Source organism: Haliotis rubra, unplaced genomic scaffold, assembly GCF_003918875.1.
Source record: "Haliotis rubra isolate DU_JTF1 unplaced genomic scaffold, ASM391887v1 Scf76, whole genome shotgun sequence".
NCBI lineage: Eukaryota > Metazoa > Mollusca > Gastropoda > Lepetellida > Haliotidae > Haliotis > Haliotis rubra.
The window spans coordinates 717,147-736,465 of NW_025767479.1; the positions used below are offsets into that span (position 1 = coordinate 717,147).

At 39.6% G+C, this 19,319-nt stretch overlaps 1 protein-coding gene across 1 annotated transcript in view; it reads left to right on the forward strand.

Annotated features, from left to right (window-relative positions):
- Nucleotides 1-19,048, forward strand: part of LOC124260285 (junctophilin-1-like) — a 105,444-nt gene extending 86,396 nt beyond the window's left edge. Inside the window, 4 exon segments of the mRNA XM_046694558.1 lie at nucleotides 1,190-1,308; nucleotides 14,572-15,281; nucleotides 15,283-15,534; nucleotides 15,971-19,048. Of these exon segments, the coding sequence (XP_046550514.1) occupies nucleotides 1,190-1,308; nucleotides 14,572-15,281; nucleotides 15,283-15,534; nucleotides 15,971-16,057 (1,168 nt within the window). The 3' untranslated portion in view covers nucleotides 16,058-19,048.
- Nucleotides 19,049-19,319: the final 271 nt, after the last annotated feature.

Below are 19,319 nucleotides of genomic sequence, written 5' to 3' on the forward strand. Positions count from 1 at the left end.
TGGGCCCAGAAGGAAGAAAAATTGCATCACATTTAGCCAGACTTGGGCAATACCGAAATCAATAAGAAGAAATTTCCTATCCTCTACAGCTGACCTTGCACCATCTCCACCATGCATGCCTTGATGTATGGTAATATTTCCCCTCCAACTAATAGCAGCTTTTCTAAATAAAGATCTGGCACTCCTCAAAACATCGCAGATGATGCTTTGGATGGAGTATGCAGTCTCAACATTGTGAAAAATTCCTAGTTTCACCGAGCTTGTTAATCGAGTCATGACGCCCCTGGCTGCCAAATATAGATAGATTATTGCGGTAGCATCTAATTTTACCCCTGTTAACAGGATTGGTTGTTGGAAACGGTCATTACTTGAACCGTCTGTGTCAGTTTGTGACACTTTGCTCTACATAATAAGGCTCTAGCATGCCTGTTCACAGAATCGGAAAATAAAATTCACCAGAATTGTCAGTGCTGGAGAATAAAAAACAATTTAAATATTTAACATTGTTAAAGTAAATGTATGTATTAATTTGATAGAAGAAATGAAGAAAACATGGAATCACTGAGTAAAACTCATGTTCCAGAATATATTGAGAGTTTACATTAACACCTAGAACCAGGCCCCTGTTGTTTATGTGGATTGTTTTATAAACCCAGCATGGATTGAAACTAGTATTAATTTTGTGAGAAGTAACTATGTGATGTATGAATATGATGGCTGTCAATCTAGCATACAAGAGTAATTGAGTCAGTTGGGTTTTAACACTGCTTTGAGCAATGTTCGAGTGACATCAGGGGTGGGAGCTCAATGTGGGAAGACTGACTGAGGTTATGCAGTTCTTCAACATTTATCACATTGGTGATACCCACAAGCTCAGGAATGGTACTGACAAACCAAGAAACATACTCACGGCAAATCTGAGAATTGAACCAATAACTATAGGTTTCTGGTGTGGTCAAGGGAGACAACTCCCCAAAGCATGTCATAAAACATGATGGTGCCAGTCTGACTCCTGCCCAGTCTTGCCCTGAATCCAGTTACTACTACTAACAAGAGATGGTAGATTCTTATCTGATTTCAGTTTCTTTAGAATATATTGGAAGAAAAGAATAGAAAGTGCTGAGATAAAGGAGAATTTACTGATGATTTTCTTCTGACAAAATTTTACATTTTTGCATTTCTATTTCAGAATGGCTAATGCTCGGGCAAAAGCGGAACAAGCAGACAGTTCGGCAGATCGAGCACAACAGGACTGTGATATTGCCAGGTTAAAAGCCAAAGAATTCGCACCAGAATTCCATCAACCAGGTAAAATAGACACCCAGAGTTGTTGACATTGTCAGGAATTAATCAACCAAAGCTCCGTTGTCCCTTACCTTTACAGTATATAGGTAATAACATTTTGAACTTGAACTTGAACTAACAAATGAAACATACCAAGTAGTCGTATTGTTTTGAAAATTTTAATTAAAAAAATGTCATTAAAATTCTGAAAATTTTCACTCATTTTAATAATAATGAATGTCTCCAGAGCTCCAGATAAGCCAAATATTTGGTTGATAAATGCAAATAATTACTTGAAATATGCAAATATATCATATTGGCCCAGTTAATTTGAGTTGCTTGCAATCAAATATACATGACAGATTCCCAAAACCAATTATACAAGACAGTGTGTAATCATCCGATGTATCCTTTTCAGCTTTAGTACCTGAATACTTTTACACATCTATGTTTACTATGGAATGCTGGCCTCACCTTCACATACACTCCATCTCAGTGACTAATGTGTCTTACAACTGAGACGTGTATTGCTGTTGTGACCTTTTCTGTGATTGCGACAACACATGAATAGAAGAAAATATGAAGTGGGCTAACACAGCAGTTTAAGCAGAATTTGTCTGTAGATGTTAGTCCCTTGATTCAAAACTAGCCATCTGACTGGATCCAAGGAAGTCAAAATATACTGAATACCCCAAAACAACCATCAAATATCCAATGTAAATAGTTATATGTGAATATATACCCAGTGGTTTAAAGAATTATTTGGAGCAATACGTGTAATCTTACAATCAATCCTTCCTTTTGTACACAAATCCTTTGTACACTCCATGATCACACTTACATTCAGTCCTTCCTTTTGTACACACTATCATCGCTCTTACAATCAATCCTTCCTTTTGTACACCCCATCATCGCTCTTACAATCAAACCTTCCTTTTGTACATCCCATCACTCTTGCAATCAATCCTTCCTTTTCTACACCCCGTCATCGCTCTTACAATCAATCCTTTCTTTTCTACACCCCGTCATTGCTCTTACAATCAATCCTTCCTTTTCAACATCCCATCATCGCTCTTACAATCAATCCTTTCTTTTCAACACCCCATCATCACTCTTACAATCAATCCTTCCTTTTCTACACCCCGTCATCATTCTTACAATCAATCCGTCCTTTTCTACACCCCGTCATCGCTCTTACAATCAGTCCTTCCTTTTCTACACCCCCGTCATCGTTCTTACAATCAATCCTTCCTTTTCTACACCCTGTCATCATTCTTACAATCAATCCTTCCTTTTCTACACCCCGTCATTGCTCTTACAATCAGTCCTTCCATCCTCACTGTTATGTTCAATCCTTCTTTTTCTGCTCCTTTTTATCACTCTATTTCTCAGTAAAACATTATAACAAACTCGGAGAAAAGCATGCTTCTGTGCCCTTGAAACTTTGGTTGTAAACAAATAAAGAATTCCCCTCAGGAACAATGATGTTAAATGTCAATATTTATTTAGTTACATTGCACAAAGGTTTTGTCAGTTGTGTAGTTGTGCTGCAGTAGGTCAAGTAAGTACAGCTGAGTACTGTCTGGGTGTTGAAGAAAGACAACAGGTACACTGGATGCGAGATAACATACAGATATATTTACACCTCACCCCCAGGTAGACCAACCACCTGTTCACCCCCCTGCCCTCTACAAACACCCCCTCTACTAGTTCACATGCTTACCATTTCAGACGCGACGTTTGTAATTGGTTCTTCCGTTACTCCCGCTGTACATGATACAGTTCATGTTGATTCACACTCAGGACAATGAGTAAAATAGATTTTTTTACCCATATTTTTGTTATGCATTTTTTTTTACTGAAATCACTTTTTCTTTGTAGAGTAACTGGAGAAGGGAATTACATTTCTTAAAAAAACTTTCTGAACGGAATTGAGATTAACTTGGTAATTTAGAAGAAGTGCTTTCGTCATGACTACTCAAGCTGAAAATCAAACAATGACAAAAAGCTATTTTCGAAAGAAAACCCATCCTTTTTGTGTGAAGCCATTTGTGCAGCTGCTCATCACTTCCCTCTGACTCCCCTTGTCCTGGAATGTAGGCTCATCTTACTTCATGGCTCAGTACATGCGACTTCTTGTAGACCTTCCTCATCAGCTTGTGCAGGGAAATGGCTGGTAGACTCATCTCGGAAACACAATAAATGGATGTATGTTACTCATTAACACAGATAATAGACTCTTTCAGAGGCACGGGTGATTTTTCTTCCCCTCAAGGCACTAGAAATGGATGTGAGCTTCTGAAACTTGTCTGTTTGTGATGAATACAGATTATAATGTATGCATCAACTACAGTCCTCATAGTTCTGTGGGTGTACTGTCCTCATAGTTCTGTAAAGGTGTACTGTCCCCATAGTTCTGTAGGTGTACTGTCCTCATAGTTCTGTGGGTGTACTGTCCCCATAGTTCTGTAGGTGTACAGTCCTCACAGTTCTGTAGGTGTACTGTCCCCATAGTTCTGTAAAGGTGTACTGTCCTCAGAATTCTGTAGGTGTACTGTCCTCATAGTTCTGTAGGTGTACTGTCCCCATAGTTCTGTAGGTGTACTGTCCTCAGAGTTCTGTAGGTGTACTGTCCCCATAGTTCTGTAGGTGTACTGTCCTCATAGTTCTGTAGGTGTACTATCCCCATAGTTCTGTAGGTGTACTGTCCCCATAGTTCTGTAGGTGTACTGTCCTCATAGTTCTGTAGGTGTACTGCCCTCATAGTTCTGTAGGTGTACTGTCCCCATAGTTCTGTAGGTGTACTGTCCCCATAGTTCTGTAGGTGTACTGTCCTCATAGTTCTGTAGGTGTACTGTCCCCTCATAGTTCTGTAGGTGTACTGTCCCCATAGTTCTGTAGGTGTACTGTCCCCATAGTTCTGTAGGTGTACTGTCCTCATAGTTCTGTAGGTGTACTGTCCTCATAGTTCTGTAGGTGTACTGTCCCCATAGTTCTACTGTCCCCATAGTTCTGTAGGTGTACTGTCCTCATAGTTCTGTAGGTGTACTGTCCTCATAGTTCTGTAGGTGTACTGTCCTCATAGTTCTGTAGGTGTACTGTCCTCATAGTTCTGTAGGTGTACTGTCCTCATAGTTCTGTAGTTGCTCCATTTTGTCATGGCAGTTGGCAGTGCAGAAATGTGGTGGTCATAGATTCAAGGCTCACCCTGGCTATGATTCCAAGGTCATCGCAACTTAAAACCATTCCTGTCCTTGTAGGCTCCTAAGACCATCTTTTATATGGTTTAGTTTACAAAACTTTTTATACACGTAGAAGAAAAGGGTGTTTTCAGGTGTGTCACTTTTTATCCCCCTGGTGTATCCCCCATGTAATGATCAGCATGTGATTGTCTGTCTGTCTGTCCGTACATCCGCCAGTGTTTTCTGTTTCCAGAACAAAACTCCTACAATGTTGAGTATTCCTTGTTAAACCTTGCTCCACATGATTTTGTGATTTGTAATTTATTTTGATTTCATTTGGGGAGGTTTTATGACAGCAAGTTGGACTTTTTCATAAAGTGAGATTTTTACCTGAGCCGAACTCCTAAACCAATAAATGTCTGGATTAAACCTGTTATACAGATCAGTGTGTGTTTTGGTGATGTAAGATATTGAAAACAGCATTGTTTTATTCTTCACTGAATGGAAGGTATCCAGTTGCATTGTTCTGAAAATTGGATGTAGGTCAGGTACAGGTCACAGTTTTACCTATGTTTAGAGGTGCATCCTCCACTACCTGGCAACATATTCACTGATGCTGCCTGACCTACAGTAGTGACTGCAGCTACTGCTACTACAGCTTCTACATCATGTACGACTCTCCTCTATCCATTACAGTTAATTCAGCTGGATTTGTTTAAACGCGAAGAGCATGCAGCGGTAAATGTAAAGTTATCCCTGATGGGAAATGCACTGGCTAATGGTAGGCTGTTCCCAAAGTTATGTCCACCATTTAATCATTAATGAATCCATTTGTATGTGTGGGTTGGTGTGTTCATATGCTCCGGGGGACAAGCAACAGTCTCATAAACGCCATCATGGCCAGGGTAGCGTGACCATGCTGATCGCCGCCCACAAAGGAATATTTTATCTACCATTTGGTTAATTGTTTGGGCCCTTAATTCAAAATCAGTCCCTCATCAAAGGGTCCAGTTGTGTGCAATATTACAACGTGCAATTAATATATTGAAACGAGTGTTGTCGTGACTTTCTGATTCGGACAATTTGGGTCGGGTTTACTGAATGTGTGACTAAGTCGATCTACTGCGGCAACGTTCATGATAAAGGGTAATATGCATAAGTAAACAGATGAGTGTCACGCCATTGATTGGGGAGCAACAGTACAAGTTGTGTCCGGGATGCCAGTCAGTTACGACTGATGGATTATTTCTGTATTATCCTGACAGTGGCAACAGTAAGCCTTGTTGTCTAAGGGAGCCAGAGGACAGGACAGGTCCTGGCAGCTTGGTGTAGTGAGTGAGTGAGTTTAGTTTTACACCGCACTCAGCAATATTCCAGCTATGTGATGGTGGTCTGTAAATAATCGAGTCTGGACCAGACAATCCAGTGATCAACAGCATGAGCATCGATCTGCACAATTGGGAACCGATGACATGTGTCAACCAAGCCAGTGAGCCTGACCACCCGATCCCGTTAGTCACCTCTTACGACAAACATGGGTTACTGAAGACTCATTTTCACGGGTCAGCTTGGTGTAAATTGGACAGTGTCAAGTATAGTGCAGCTTGGAAGAGGTTATTACTGAATAGATTGTTGATTTGTAAATGCTTGTGTTTGCCAGTAATACCAGTTTCTGATCACAGCAAAGTCATATTTAACAGAATGGAGCATTATGCTCTGACAAAGGGCTATAATTAACACCTCAAATTCTTGATTTCCTGTGGTTTTGTCATTAATGCGTTGTGTGTTTGTTACTTAACACTGTTCTCTGCAATATTCCACCAATATGCTTTTCAAAAGCATTATCAGGACCACATAATCCAGTGATTGACTTGATGGGGATCATGCAGTAGAGTTATGTTGACATGCCCTCAGCCAAGACACTGAAACAGTCCATCCAATCCACTTAAACGTCTCTTACCTCTTACCTCTGCCAGAGAGGAGATAGTGTAATTCACCAGTACCAGGCGGATGGGGCATGAAGCTGATGCAGGTGGATTGTTGGTTCAGCATCAAATTCCAGAATCTTCCAGATTATGTCATTCAAAACATTGATCAAACCACAGTCTTTGTGCCTGTGTTGTGCTAAAGTCTGACTGGCAGGTTTTTTTATTCAAGATTACATGATTGTGTAAATTAGCCTCTTATTTGGTGGGAAGAAATGAGCCCAACTATTGTTAAAATCTTAAACATGGCAGATGTTTTTCTATGATGATATAGAAAGGAAGAAATGATCCTAGCAGCTGAGTTAGAATGTGTCAATTCCAATATCCGGATCAAGAGAACAAACCAACATCTAAACATGTCCGTCATTTGTAATGATTAATCAGCCAGTGAATATGAACCACCACAAGTAAAACTAAGAGATATATCCCTCACAAATGACAAACAGTGTCCTGTCTACTGGTATATTTAGCCGGCCAAAAAAAGTGACAATTACTACTTCTTGTTATGTTTAGTTTTCTCCTCACACTTACATAACTTTGCAAAACTCTACCTGGCAGGCAGCCACAGTCTTCTGTTGGTCTTGTCCTTTCGAAGATAGCTCCCTTCTTTGGCAGCCATTTTGAATTTTCCTGAATGCAGTGTTCCTTCCCTTGAAGTCGTCATAGTTACCTCACTACCTGTCAAGTTTGCCACAAGCTGTGTTAGGGTGAGAGTTGGACCCCAATAGGTAACTATTGGGTGGAGAAGATGTGAGCATTGGAGTCGTCATTATTTCTTTCCACTAAGCAGTAAAAAAACCCTGCTATTTATGGGCAAATATATCCTGAATTTTGCTGAGTAATCATGCTTAATATGCTTTGTGAATCATGAGTTGGATCAGAAATTTTGAAGTAGCACTGACAGCCATTTCTTATTATTGTATTTTACCTTTGAAATATTGGCAAGAAAAATCTACACCTGATTACACCATAATCGGTATGATTATAATCTAAATATTACAGTATTACATAGATGAAGTAATCTATTAAACTATGTGTGGATCAGTTTGTGAGAAAACAGCATACCTTTTGTAGTTTACCGATCATATTGCATATGATGTGCAGTTACATGTAACATGACATTGTGTCTTGAAGTATGCTGTAAAGAGCTTGTAATTGATGCTGATGACATGAAAAATAATACTTTTCGTTGTACATTTTATTTAATAACTGAAAAGCAAACATGTTGAATTTAACCTGGAGTACATTTCACAATAAGGACGTGTGCACTGAGTACTATACAAAATGCTTGTCTGTGTTGGCAGATGGCAATATAACTTTGAAACTCAACACAGTCATCCTTGAACTTCTTTGTTCTGTGAAAGGCAACGAAATTATAATCTATGTGGAAACGTCAGCTTTCACAGAATAAAGAAGTTGTATATCCATAAAATTAACATCATTCCTTAAACACAGACAAGCTAACTTTGCTGAATTACCGATAAGTTAGAAATAAGTAAAATTAATGAAAAATACTATTAAAGTTAGCCAGATTTTACTGACAGAACATAAGTAGGGTAGTCACCTTTGCGTTTGTTGACAAAGTCTGACTAAAACCAACCTTGTCTACTGAGTATATGCCCCTGAATTGTGAAAATGTTTTATTTTCTAGACTCAAGCTTACACCAGAGACTCTGTATTGGGTACTGCAGACAGTAACAGTGTTTGTTTAGCTCATTTAATACATTGGTTGCCACAAGGCCAATAATGCTAACATCCAGTTTAAAGAAACTATTGGCCAAACCTTATAGGCATTAGCAGCTTCACTGGCCCAGGGCCCTGTGTCACAAAGCAATCGTAGGGCTACAACCGTCGTAAATCTGTGTTAAAGTATGGGAGTTAGGATCGCCTTAGTGCTACAACTGTCGTAACTCTGTGTTAAAGTATGAGAGTTAAGATCACCTTAGTGCTACAACCGTCGTAACTCTGTGTTAAAGTATGGGAGTTAGGATCGCCTTAGTGCTACAACTGTCGTAACTCTGTGTTAAAGTATGAGAGTTAAGATCACCTTAGTGCTACAACCGTCGTAACTCTGTGTTAAAGTATGGGAGTTACGATCACCTTAGTGCTACAACCGTCGTAACTCTGTGTTAAAGTATGGGAGTTACGATCACCTTAGTGCTACAACCGTCGTAACTCTGTGTTAAAGTATGGGAGTTATGATCGCCTTAGTGCTACAACCGTCGTAACTCTGTGTTAAAGTAAGAGAGGTACAATCACCTTAGTGCTACAACCGTCGTAACTCTGTGTTAAAGTATGGGAGTTACGATCACCTTAGTGCTACAACCGTCGTAACTCTGTGTGTTAAAGTATGGGAGTTACGATCACCTTAGCACTATGATCGCTTTGTGAAACGAGGGGCCTGGTCGATTGTACATGTAAAACTCTCTGTCTAGTGCATATTTCCAGGAATCATTTCTTCCTGATCCCCTTCCTTATGTCTATTTATACTTAACACATTCAAACATGGGATGTGAGATATTTCTGCCAGTATTTGTCGTATCTTGAAACCAAAGAAAAAGCAAAAAGGCATCAAAGTCAAGGATGGCTTTTCTACAACTGTTAAACCTGATAAGATACTTTATAGTGTATTGGAAGTATTTTGAGCACAAAAGCTGTATTTTTGTTCCTATAAAAGGTTACTGTAAACATCTTAGTTGTAAATCTGTTAACTGGGCTAATGTTTACAACATAAACAAGATTGCCAACACTAGCAATGTCACTTGTAATTCTCAGCATGCTGAATCCGTAAACTGCCTTCCCACATTGGCGGGGATTTTTCTCAATAACTTCACTGTTATCTGATTGCCAGTTTATGTGTAGAAGACAATTTCACTGGAAGTTTATTTTATTTAATTTTACATTTTATTCATATTTTTACATGCTTTGTTAAATTGTTTATTTCATTGAAATATTGAAAATGTTCTTAAACATTCACAAATGCTTTCAGTAAAAACATTTAGTTTCACTGAATAGGTTTTTGTGATTAATGTATTGAGAATTAATTGCTCGTATGTAAATTTGTCAATGCATTAATTTTATTCTGGCCCACACTTGTCTGCTGTATATAAATTATATCACATAAAAAAAAATGTTTTTAACATCAATATATCGTTTTCTTACAAGCACATTTTGTGCAAGTAAACTTAACTGAGTCTCTTTTGTCAACATATCCATTCATAGCCTTCGTCGTGTTGTGAGTACCTGATTTGAGAATATGGAACCTGTGATTCTCAAGTTTTGTATTGTTCTGCTATGCAAGGGGCGATGGGGTAGCCCAGTGGTTAAAGCATTCACTCATCATGCCAAAGGCCCATGTTCAATTCCCCACATGGGTACAATGTATGAAGCCCATTTCTGGCATCCCCCGCCGTGATATTGCTGGATTATTGCTAAAATTGGCATAAAACTAAACTCACAACCTCACTCTGTTATGTGTACTCAGATTGGGCATGTCCTGGTTATATGCTCTCCGGCTGTACATACGTAAGTTATATGTGCTTAAAATGCATGTGCTCTAGCTGTACATTCGTAAGTATTGTGCTTAGATGGTGCATACATGGGTTGTATAAGTTGTGTGTGCTCAAATTGTACATACTCATGTTGTACATGTGGAGGTCAAATGTGCTTAAATTGTACACGCGTAGGTCGCATATTGTCATCAGTGGGCAGGCAGTGTGGTTGCTAGGCAACCAGGTAGCCTCTTTACGAGATAGACATAACTATTTGGGCACCAATGACCATAATAACTGGCATGGAAATAAACTTGTGTTCTGGAGCAAAGACCAATATAGTGATAGGTTGATATGTAGTGAGCTCACTAATCACACATTCTCTTTCATGTCTTTAGTCACAGTGATTCTGTTGAAAAAGTAATTAAACCTTTTATGATCCATTATAAACTCTGCTGTCAGCATTAAATAGTGTCAGTGAGTAATTAAGCCAAATGTAAAACCGTGTTTTCAACTCGTTGTACTCTTAGTAATTATTTATTGTATTTGAGAAGTGCTTGATGTGGAATGTACAGTGGAACATGGTCAGAAACATGGCTGGAACAAACACACTTGAAGCATACCAATGGCTATTGCAGACGTCACAACTAATTTCCTATATACTATCACAGGGATCCCAAAACATCTACTACATCTTGTCTTAGGGATCCCAACAGATCTACTACATCTTGTCTTTGGGATCCCAACAGATCTACTGCATATTGTCTTTGGGATCCCAACAGATCTACTACATCTTGTCTTAGGGATCTTTGGGATCCCAACAGATCTACTACATCTTGTCTTTGGGATCCCAACAGATCTACTGCATGTTGTCTTTGGGATCCCAACAGATCTACTACATGTTGTCTTTGGGGTCCCAACAGATCTACTGCATGTTGTCTTTGGGGTCCCAACAGATCTACTACATGTTGTCTTTGGGGTCCCAACTGATCTACTGCATATTGTTTTAGGGATCCCAACAGACCTACTGCATATTATCTTTGGTATCTCAACAGATCTACTGCATGTTGTCTTTGGGATCCAAGCAGATCTACTGCATATTGTTTTAGGGATCCCAACAGATCTGCATATTGTCTTTGGTATCCCAACAGATCTACTACATATTGTTTTAGGGATCCAAGCAGATCTACTACATATTGTCTTTGGTATCCCAAGAGATCTATTGAACATTGTCTTTGGGATCCCAAGAGATCTACTACATCTCCAACACTACATAATCCTTATGGTCCAAAAGGTATATATTCCCTACAATTCATAATGCAAATAGTGGTACATTTTCACCCCAGTAGCTAATCCCTCTGGTGCATAATCCCACCAGTACTTAATCCATGGGTGTATATACCTCGGATATACATGTACCTCCCAGACATAATCCTTCTGGTGCATAATCCCACCAGTACTTAATCCATGGGTGTATATACCTCAGATATACCTCCCAGACATAATCCTTATTGTGCATAATCCCACCAGTACTTAATCCATGGGTGTATATACCTCAGATATACCTCCCAGACATAATCCTTCTGGTGCATAATCCCACCAGTACTTAATCCATGGGTGTATATACCTCAGATATACCTCCCAGACATAATCCTTCTGGTGCATAATCCCACCAGTACTTAATCCATGGGGTGTATATACCTCAGATATACCTCTCAGACATAATCCTTCTGGTGCATAATCCCACCAGTACTTAATCCATGGGGTGTATATACCTCAGATATACCTCCCAGACATAATCCTTCTGGTGCATAATCCCACCAGTACTTAATCCATGGGGTGTATATACCTCAGATATACCTCCCAGACATAATCCTTCTGGTGCATAATCCCACCAGTACTTAATCCATGGGTGTATATCCCACCAGTACTTAATCCATATATACCTCAGATAGACAGAATAATCCTTCTGGTGCATAATCCCACCAGTACTTAATCCATGGGGGTGTATATACCCTCAGATATACCATAATCCCCCAGATACATAATCCTTCTGGGTGCATATATCCCACTCAGTACATAATCCTTGGGGTGCATAATCCCACCAGTACTTAATCCATGGGTGTATATACCTCAGATAGACCATCAGACATCTCTTTCTGGTGCATAATCCCACCAGTACTTAATCCATGGGGTGTATATACCTCAGATATACCTCCCAGACATAATCCTTCTGGTGCATAATCCCACCAGTACTTAATCCATGGGTGTATATACCTCAGATATACCTCTCAGACATACTCTTTCTGGTGCATAATCCCACCAGTACTTAATCCATGGGTGTATATACCTCAGATATACCTCTCAGACATACTCCTTCTGGTGCATAATCCCACCAGTACTTAATCCATGGGTGTATATACCTCAGATATACCTCTCAGACATACTCTTTCTGGTGCATAATCCCACCAGTACTTAATCCATGGGGTGTATATACCTCAGATATACCTCCCAGACATAATCCTTCTGGTACATAATCCCACCAGTACTTAATCCATGGGTGTATATACCTCCCAGACATAATCCTTCTGGTGCATTATCCCACCAGTACTTAATCCATGGGTGTATATACCTCAGATATACCTCCCAGACATAATCCTTATTGTGCATAATAACCTCACAATCCATATGGTGCCAGTATGTAATCCCCATATCATGTAATCCAAAATTAGATGAAAGATGATGGGGAAGTTTTTCAAGAAACAAACCGTGGATGCTGTTTGCTGTTTGTAATAAACCTGTTTATTTTAAGTTGGTTGAGACCATCTATTGTTTGGCATTTATTACAACCAGGGGTTATTTGGAGTTTGCGTCTCACCATGTATTGCTATCTATAGTGAACCAGGAACTGTAGTGAATGCCTCGAGGAAAGCATGTCACGATGTGTTTGGCCTGCTGTGATGACGTCAAGACATTTCAATAAGTAGTCTGCGACATTTACTTTATCTAAAAGTGCTGCTTATCCAGTCTTAAAATAATCAACAAACAAAGTAGGTCTGTTCTCTGGAACATAATGGGGAACTGACAATCCTCATCGAGGACTGAAAAATCAATGGAGTAAGTTGGAATAGAAGAGAAATACATATACTAATTTGTTCCCAATAGATTTCAGTAGCTGGAGGCTAAATGTAACATATATCAAAAGAATGAAGTGATATTTGGAAATATAAATGGGATTATTTCATTGTTCATTTGAGATGTCTTTATAGATGATCTGAAAGTTAATTTTAGTCATATTTAGTGTATCAGGTCTTTTTACTTCTTCTATCCCATTCTTTGTTGTTTATTATTCATTGTTTTGTGTCAAGATCATGTCAATGCCAAATATTTTTTTCAACTATCGCACATTGAGAGGTTTAACAAATTCAAATTGGTAATGGATTTGCAAAAATCTATGCATATTAATATTTTATCTTTTTGAGGAATCTGTTAATACAAACATTAAATATGTCAATTTGATTTAATGCTATTAATACATAATGAAAATGAAATACAATGAGGAATTGAATATTTCATCAGATTTTTATTCTTGGAGCTGAAACTGGCCGAGTGTGGCTACATCTTGAGAGTGGGGGACTGAGGATGGGGGGCGTTGTGGGGGCAGGGAAAGCCTCGTCTGTACAGGGGTCATCTGTAGGAGACTTGCTCAACCACACCTGGCGGGGTGAGGTTTCTGACATCGATGACGACAATGCAGCTCTATTCCACAGTAATGACGTACCTTGCTTGGCGATGAGATAACATGGCATACTTTCTCAAAAGGTTATATCTGAGAGAATAGATCACAAAAATGTGACCTTTTATGTATCTTGGAAGGAAAACTAGCCGTTTCTATGGCAACTCTTTGTAGTTTCTCTGCAGTAGATTTGGTGTAATTGAAGTCTTTAGTCTGTACGCAGATGTGCCTAGCTCAGCTAGTGGAAGGTTTCGCAGTGTTGTTTATTGGCATGGGGCTATGTGCGACGCAATATTGTGGTGTTGTTCAATATGAAGATGGCCTGTTCTGTAATTACTTAGTGATCTTGAAACAGTTGACTTCTTAATGAAGGACGGGAAGACAAAAAGATCTCTTCGACATAGTCTACACAAGCTGAGAGCATTTCTGTCATTTCGTGAAGGGAGGGGAAGTACTAGAGTGAAGTGTGACACAAGCCTTGGGCGTCCATCGTTGTCACAGGACACCAGCATAAAGAGGGTTAATTTTAAAGGAATAACAGACACAGACAGGACATATGAAGGTCAAGAGTTAACCCTCTGTGTGTGAGATGGTGGATATTTACGTTTCTGACAATCAGTCCAAAGGATTAGTTCATGTTTATTGAAGATCTAAGTCTATAAATCTCACAAGATGATCCATTGTTTTTGTCTGTAAATCTGTGGTTTTTATTTTATGTCATAAATCTGTGTGTGTTTTCAGCTTCTGTGGCTATTTTGTGTGACAAATACACTTTTTGTTTGGAAAGTTCAGTTAACCAAATCTGAATTTCAGCTCAAATGAATCTTCTTCATGAAAGTGTGTTATGAAAATGTGTTTATGAAGCATTTCTAATTCTTGCTCCTACGTTGCAGGTACAGATGTAATAAAGAAGCAACTAGAAGAAAACAACCATGAATACGACTACAGCCACGTCAAACCTTTACAAAACCATGCTCCCTTTCGCTCCAAGTCCATGCAGGCTCCAAGGCTTGAGATGCAGGACGGTGGTGGTATGTTGCCCGGTGGCTTGCCAGATATGGACTACCAAAAAAGATCAAATAATCCCGCTAGCTATCTCAATGCGGGCTATCCTAACAACCCTGGCAACCAACAGGAAGTGATGCAAGCGCTCAACGTCAACCCTCATAGTCGAAGTCCGTCACTGAAAGTTCGCAGGTATAGTTTTCTGGCAGGCTCCAGAAGAGGCCGAGGTTTCAGTGAGATATTTAATTCAACAATATTGAATGATCATTTTGACCAGTACACTGCACCACATGAAGACAGTGGGTTCGGACGCGAGATCTATGTGGCTGGTGATGACCGGCAGCGAAACACATCGCACACTAGTGACACGTCCCCCGACTCTGGGGTGTCGGATACAATGGAGGAGGATAACAAAAACCGTCCATTGCAACGGCGTAGAACTCTCCCGTGCATTGTAAATCAGCCAGACAACAATGCGAAAAAAGCAATTGTAGAGAAGGAAACAGCCCACAGTAGTGAAAATCTGACAGGGAAATCGGCAGAAACATATATTATTGAAAACGGAATCAGGAAGCGTGTGCGTGCAGAAGTTCACAAAAATCCTGTGGATGACAAGGGGGGAGAAACTACTACTGAAGCAGTATAAGATCGAAAGCCAAAAGAAACTGTCTGAATCGGGCAAACACGGAAGTCTTCCGGACCTCAAACATGTAGTGAATACAGCCAAGCCAATCACACGTATAGAGGCATACCGACTTGCTACAGCACGCCGGGAAGAGCTGAGACGACTACAAGACCTTGCTGAGCGGCGACGACAGGGTGACGTGGCAGTTATACTGGGAGACGTTAAGGTATGTGTTGGTCATCTGTGTCCTTGTATCACTTACATGAAACAAAGTAATTCTTGAATCATCACAATGAGGCAATTGAAACTGGAAACAGTGTTTAAGCATCCAGATGATCATTCTAGTTTCATCTTGATGACATTGTAGTACAAACAGGTTTAAAATTCTTAGCTGCATGTGTTTCAGTTTCATATATACTTTCCAAAAGAAATGAAAGAACATCCAATTATTTCATATTAATCTGCCATGACTGTGTAACGATAGTCACATCAAAGAATAAGCTGTTCCTGAACTTCCTTTAAGTAGTAGGATCTATTTGTAGAGACTGAGAGAAAGGCCTAAATTTCTGTTATGTTGATACTTGATTGGTAGTGGTAGCCTTGACCTTCATAACTGTCCTTGACCAACATTGATCCGTAACCTTGACCTGTTTGTTTTTCAGGACTGGTGTCAGCAGAGACAGCTGCTAGTGTTGGTGATTGCGCTCAACCTCAGTCTGGCCACCATGTTCTTCAACTTGCTCTCCTGAACCCACGTGCACATGCGGCCAACGCCCGCAGGTTAACGTTTGCTCTTCGCCATCGCACGTTTTGTGTGGTTCCCCTAAAGCCCTGCACCCAGCATAGGGCGGGACCCAGCCAGAGCCATCTGGACTGAGGATGCTTATGACCCGAGTCGGCAAACTCAACTGTTGAGTCGGCCTTTGGACTGAGATTGTGCTGCAAGTTCAATTGCAGAGGAAAGAGAATACCTACTATTCCCCAAAGAAAACATTAGGAGTTGTTTCTGGCTTTTGTAATTCTGCAATTAGAGATATTGCAAATCGGTCATGTTCATGATTGAACACATTTGGTGAAAGAAAGGAGGTGTTTGTTTTTAAATCATTAAAATGGCACTCAGATTATGCACTGTATTTTTCTACAGTGACATGTCCGCAGTGAATATTGCGGTTGTCTTTGTTGAGTGCCTAATTAACATTGTTCATGATCCCAATTATTTGAGTGACCTTGACATTTAACCCTGACCTTGCCGATGCCACTGAGTGACCTTCACCTCAGAGACCCCTCAGATCATGTGATGAATGATGAATACTACATCCCATTTCCATCTGTCTCATAATTGGACAGTCCAAGGGAGATAATTGATGAAAGTCGACACAGAGTGACCAGTAAGATGTTGTTGAAGGATGTCATGCGATGAAATCTCAAAAAAACAATGTAACAACACCCAGATTCCTTACTTCTGTGATAATACAATGAGCTCTGGGCCAATTGTATGATATTTATCCCATGTAAATCTATCAAGAGTGTACAAAGTCCTTGTGATCAAAGGGAGGCAACTCAGTGTTTTTAGATCTTCTAGTGACTGAGTTGAGTTTGAATCTAGGTCAGTGGGAGATAGCCAGCCTTCCCACTCCAATCATCAACTGTGAATACCATTATTTAAAACCTTATTTAATTCTCAATTGTGCAATTAGATGAAAATAATAATTTGGAACTTAATTTATTTTTTAAGTTCATTTCTATTCCATTGTGTGGTTTGATCTTTTTTCATAGTTATTCCAAGAAAGTAGGTCATTTTGACCTATTTTTCTGTGGTGCAACCACTACTATGAAAACTGAGATTGTGGGTGACTGGGACTATTTCTCTTCTGGGTGCAATGGTTGCCTCCGTGGAAGCATCTCCGGTGGCAGTGGCAGCGTCTGCTGCACCAGCTGCTCCTGGTTGATATCGGAAAAGCAATAGCGACTGTTTGAAAGCGTGTTCTCAGGCAGCTCTTGGGCATGTTTCCGGGAGTGCGGACGATTGTACCTTGTATTATAATATATCATACCTCAAGTCCCCACTCCACTGCTCCCGAGCGTGACTCCTTTGCTTGGGACTACCAGGTAACATTGTGAGGGACTGTTGAAACTGTCAATAAATTATAGTGCAAAACTGATTTATAGTGAGTGATAGTTATATCTCATTTAGACAGCAGTAACACTGCACAACAGTTGCAATAAGTCTGTAGGGAAACGGTATCAACTCCAAGCCTGTTGCTATGAATGGCCTGTTGGACGGGCAAGATACAGGCTGAGGTGTTACTATGGAAAACAGGCTCTGCATAGTTCTGTGAAATGATTGATATGTACTGAAGAATGATATTTGGTACGGTGTCTGGCAGGTGTTAATGCGATGCGATTTCGTGTTATCAGAGGTATGTTTTGAGGAAACAGGTGCTGACTATCTAAAACAAATAAAACAGTGGGTAATCACTTCTACATTATCCCACCATTGCGTTTAGTAGAATATCTCTGATTAAATGATAAATAACTCACTTCAACTCATTCGAAAATTTGGAATCTCACCTGTTGACAAATCTCATTTTTTCCAGCTTCAAAATCTCCTGTTTGCGTTATTTGTCACAATGTAAATATTATCTGTTGATTTCTTGAGTTTGGAAAACACAAAAATGACATGTATGAGTGATTTGTTGGATAGTTGACCATTTTGTTGCAACACTACCCCTAGTGTCATGAGAGTGAGATAGATTCATTGAAGTATTTGTATTGTTTTGTGTATAATAAATAACCAGCTCCTTGTATTGAAACACGATAGATATTGTTTAGTCACTAAACCCATGAAATATAGTCAAATACCATCCAGGATGCATTCCGCAAACACACCCAGCCATTTAATCATCACCAACTTGCTGAATAACTGTTATGTTTGCCAAAATGTAATAATGTTAAGTAATGTATTTTAGTGTCAATGTTAACTGTTCCTCATGTTTATTAAACTGCAAAATCAGCCAGCACTCAAACCTTACCTTCAGAACCTATAGGAAGGGGAGGTAACTCTCAATATCCTATGAAGGGGAGATAACTGATGCTGTTTGTTCAGTGTTACTGCTATCCACCATTCATCTTCTAAGGTTTCATATTTTCTAATGTTATTTACCTTTGTAGGTCCTGAACAAATTACAATGATTCCTGTCATAATACGACCAAGAGCCTGGAGATTGATAAAGGCTAAGATGGCTATTGCTGGGATCACATGATGATAGAAGAGTAGATGTGTCAAACCCTCACCATTGTGCCCAGTTAATATATTTTCTATTAGATACCTTTTTTTAAGGGAAATATTGCAAGTGACTTTTAAACCATGATTTAAGTTTTTGCACATCCCCTTTAGTATCTCTGATGTGTCCCTTGTATTGTAGACAGCAAAGTGGTCTCAACCTGCCAAGTATCAGTCCTTTGAACGGGAGTTTCTGCCCCTAGTTCAAGAACAGCATTATTTATACTTGGTAGGGAAGTCCTAAGTTTGACCTGCCTCAGCAATACAAGTTAGTATGGTCAATTTGTTCAACCTGGTTTGAGTCCAATTTGAGTTTCCACTTTGCTAGTTTTGTTTCTCCGTCTTATTTCTTTCTTGCTTGTGTTGCTGTCTCAAAAACACCTCTGTATTTCATTTTGAAACAATAACTTTGCCTTGAATTTCAGTTTTCATAATAAAAATCCATTTTGTAGACAAGTGTACATGTTTTCGTGATTTTGATTTTGATTTTCATTACTGTGGCGTTGTTTTTATCTTCGTTCATGTATTACTGTGAGCCTGGTTGGTTGTATTTGGTTGTGTTGCAAAACGACACCTGGTGCTGGGGTACCAAGGTAGAGCATGCTGCATTGGTCGACTTGGCACCTGGTGTCGACGTGCAGTCAGGATTTATGTCTTGGAACAGTCCCCACAACCTCACATCCAGAGTATGATATCTCCATTCATACTGAACAAAGAAACTTAAGTAT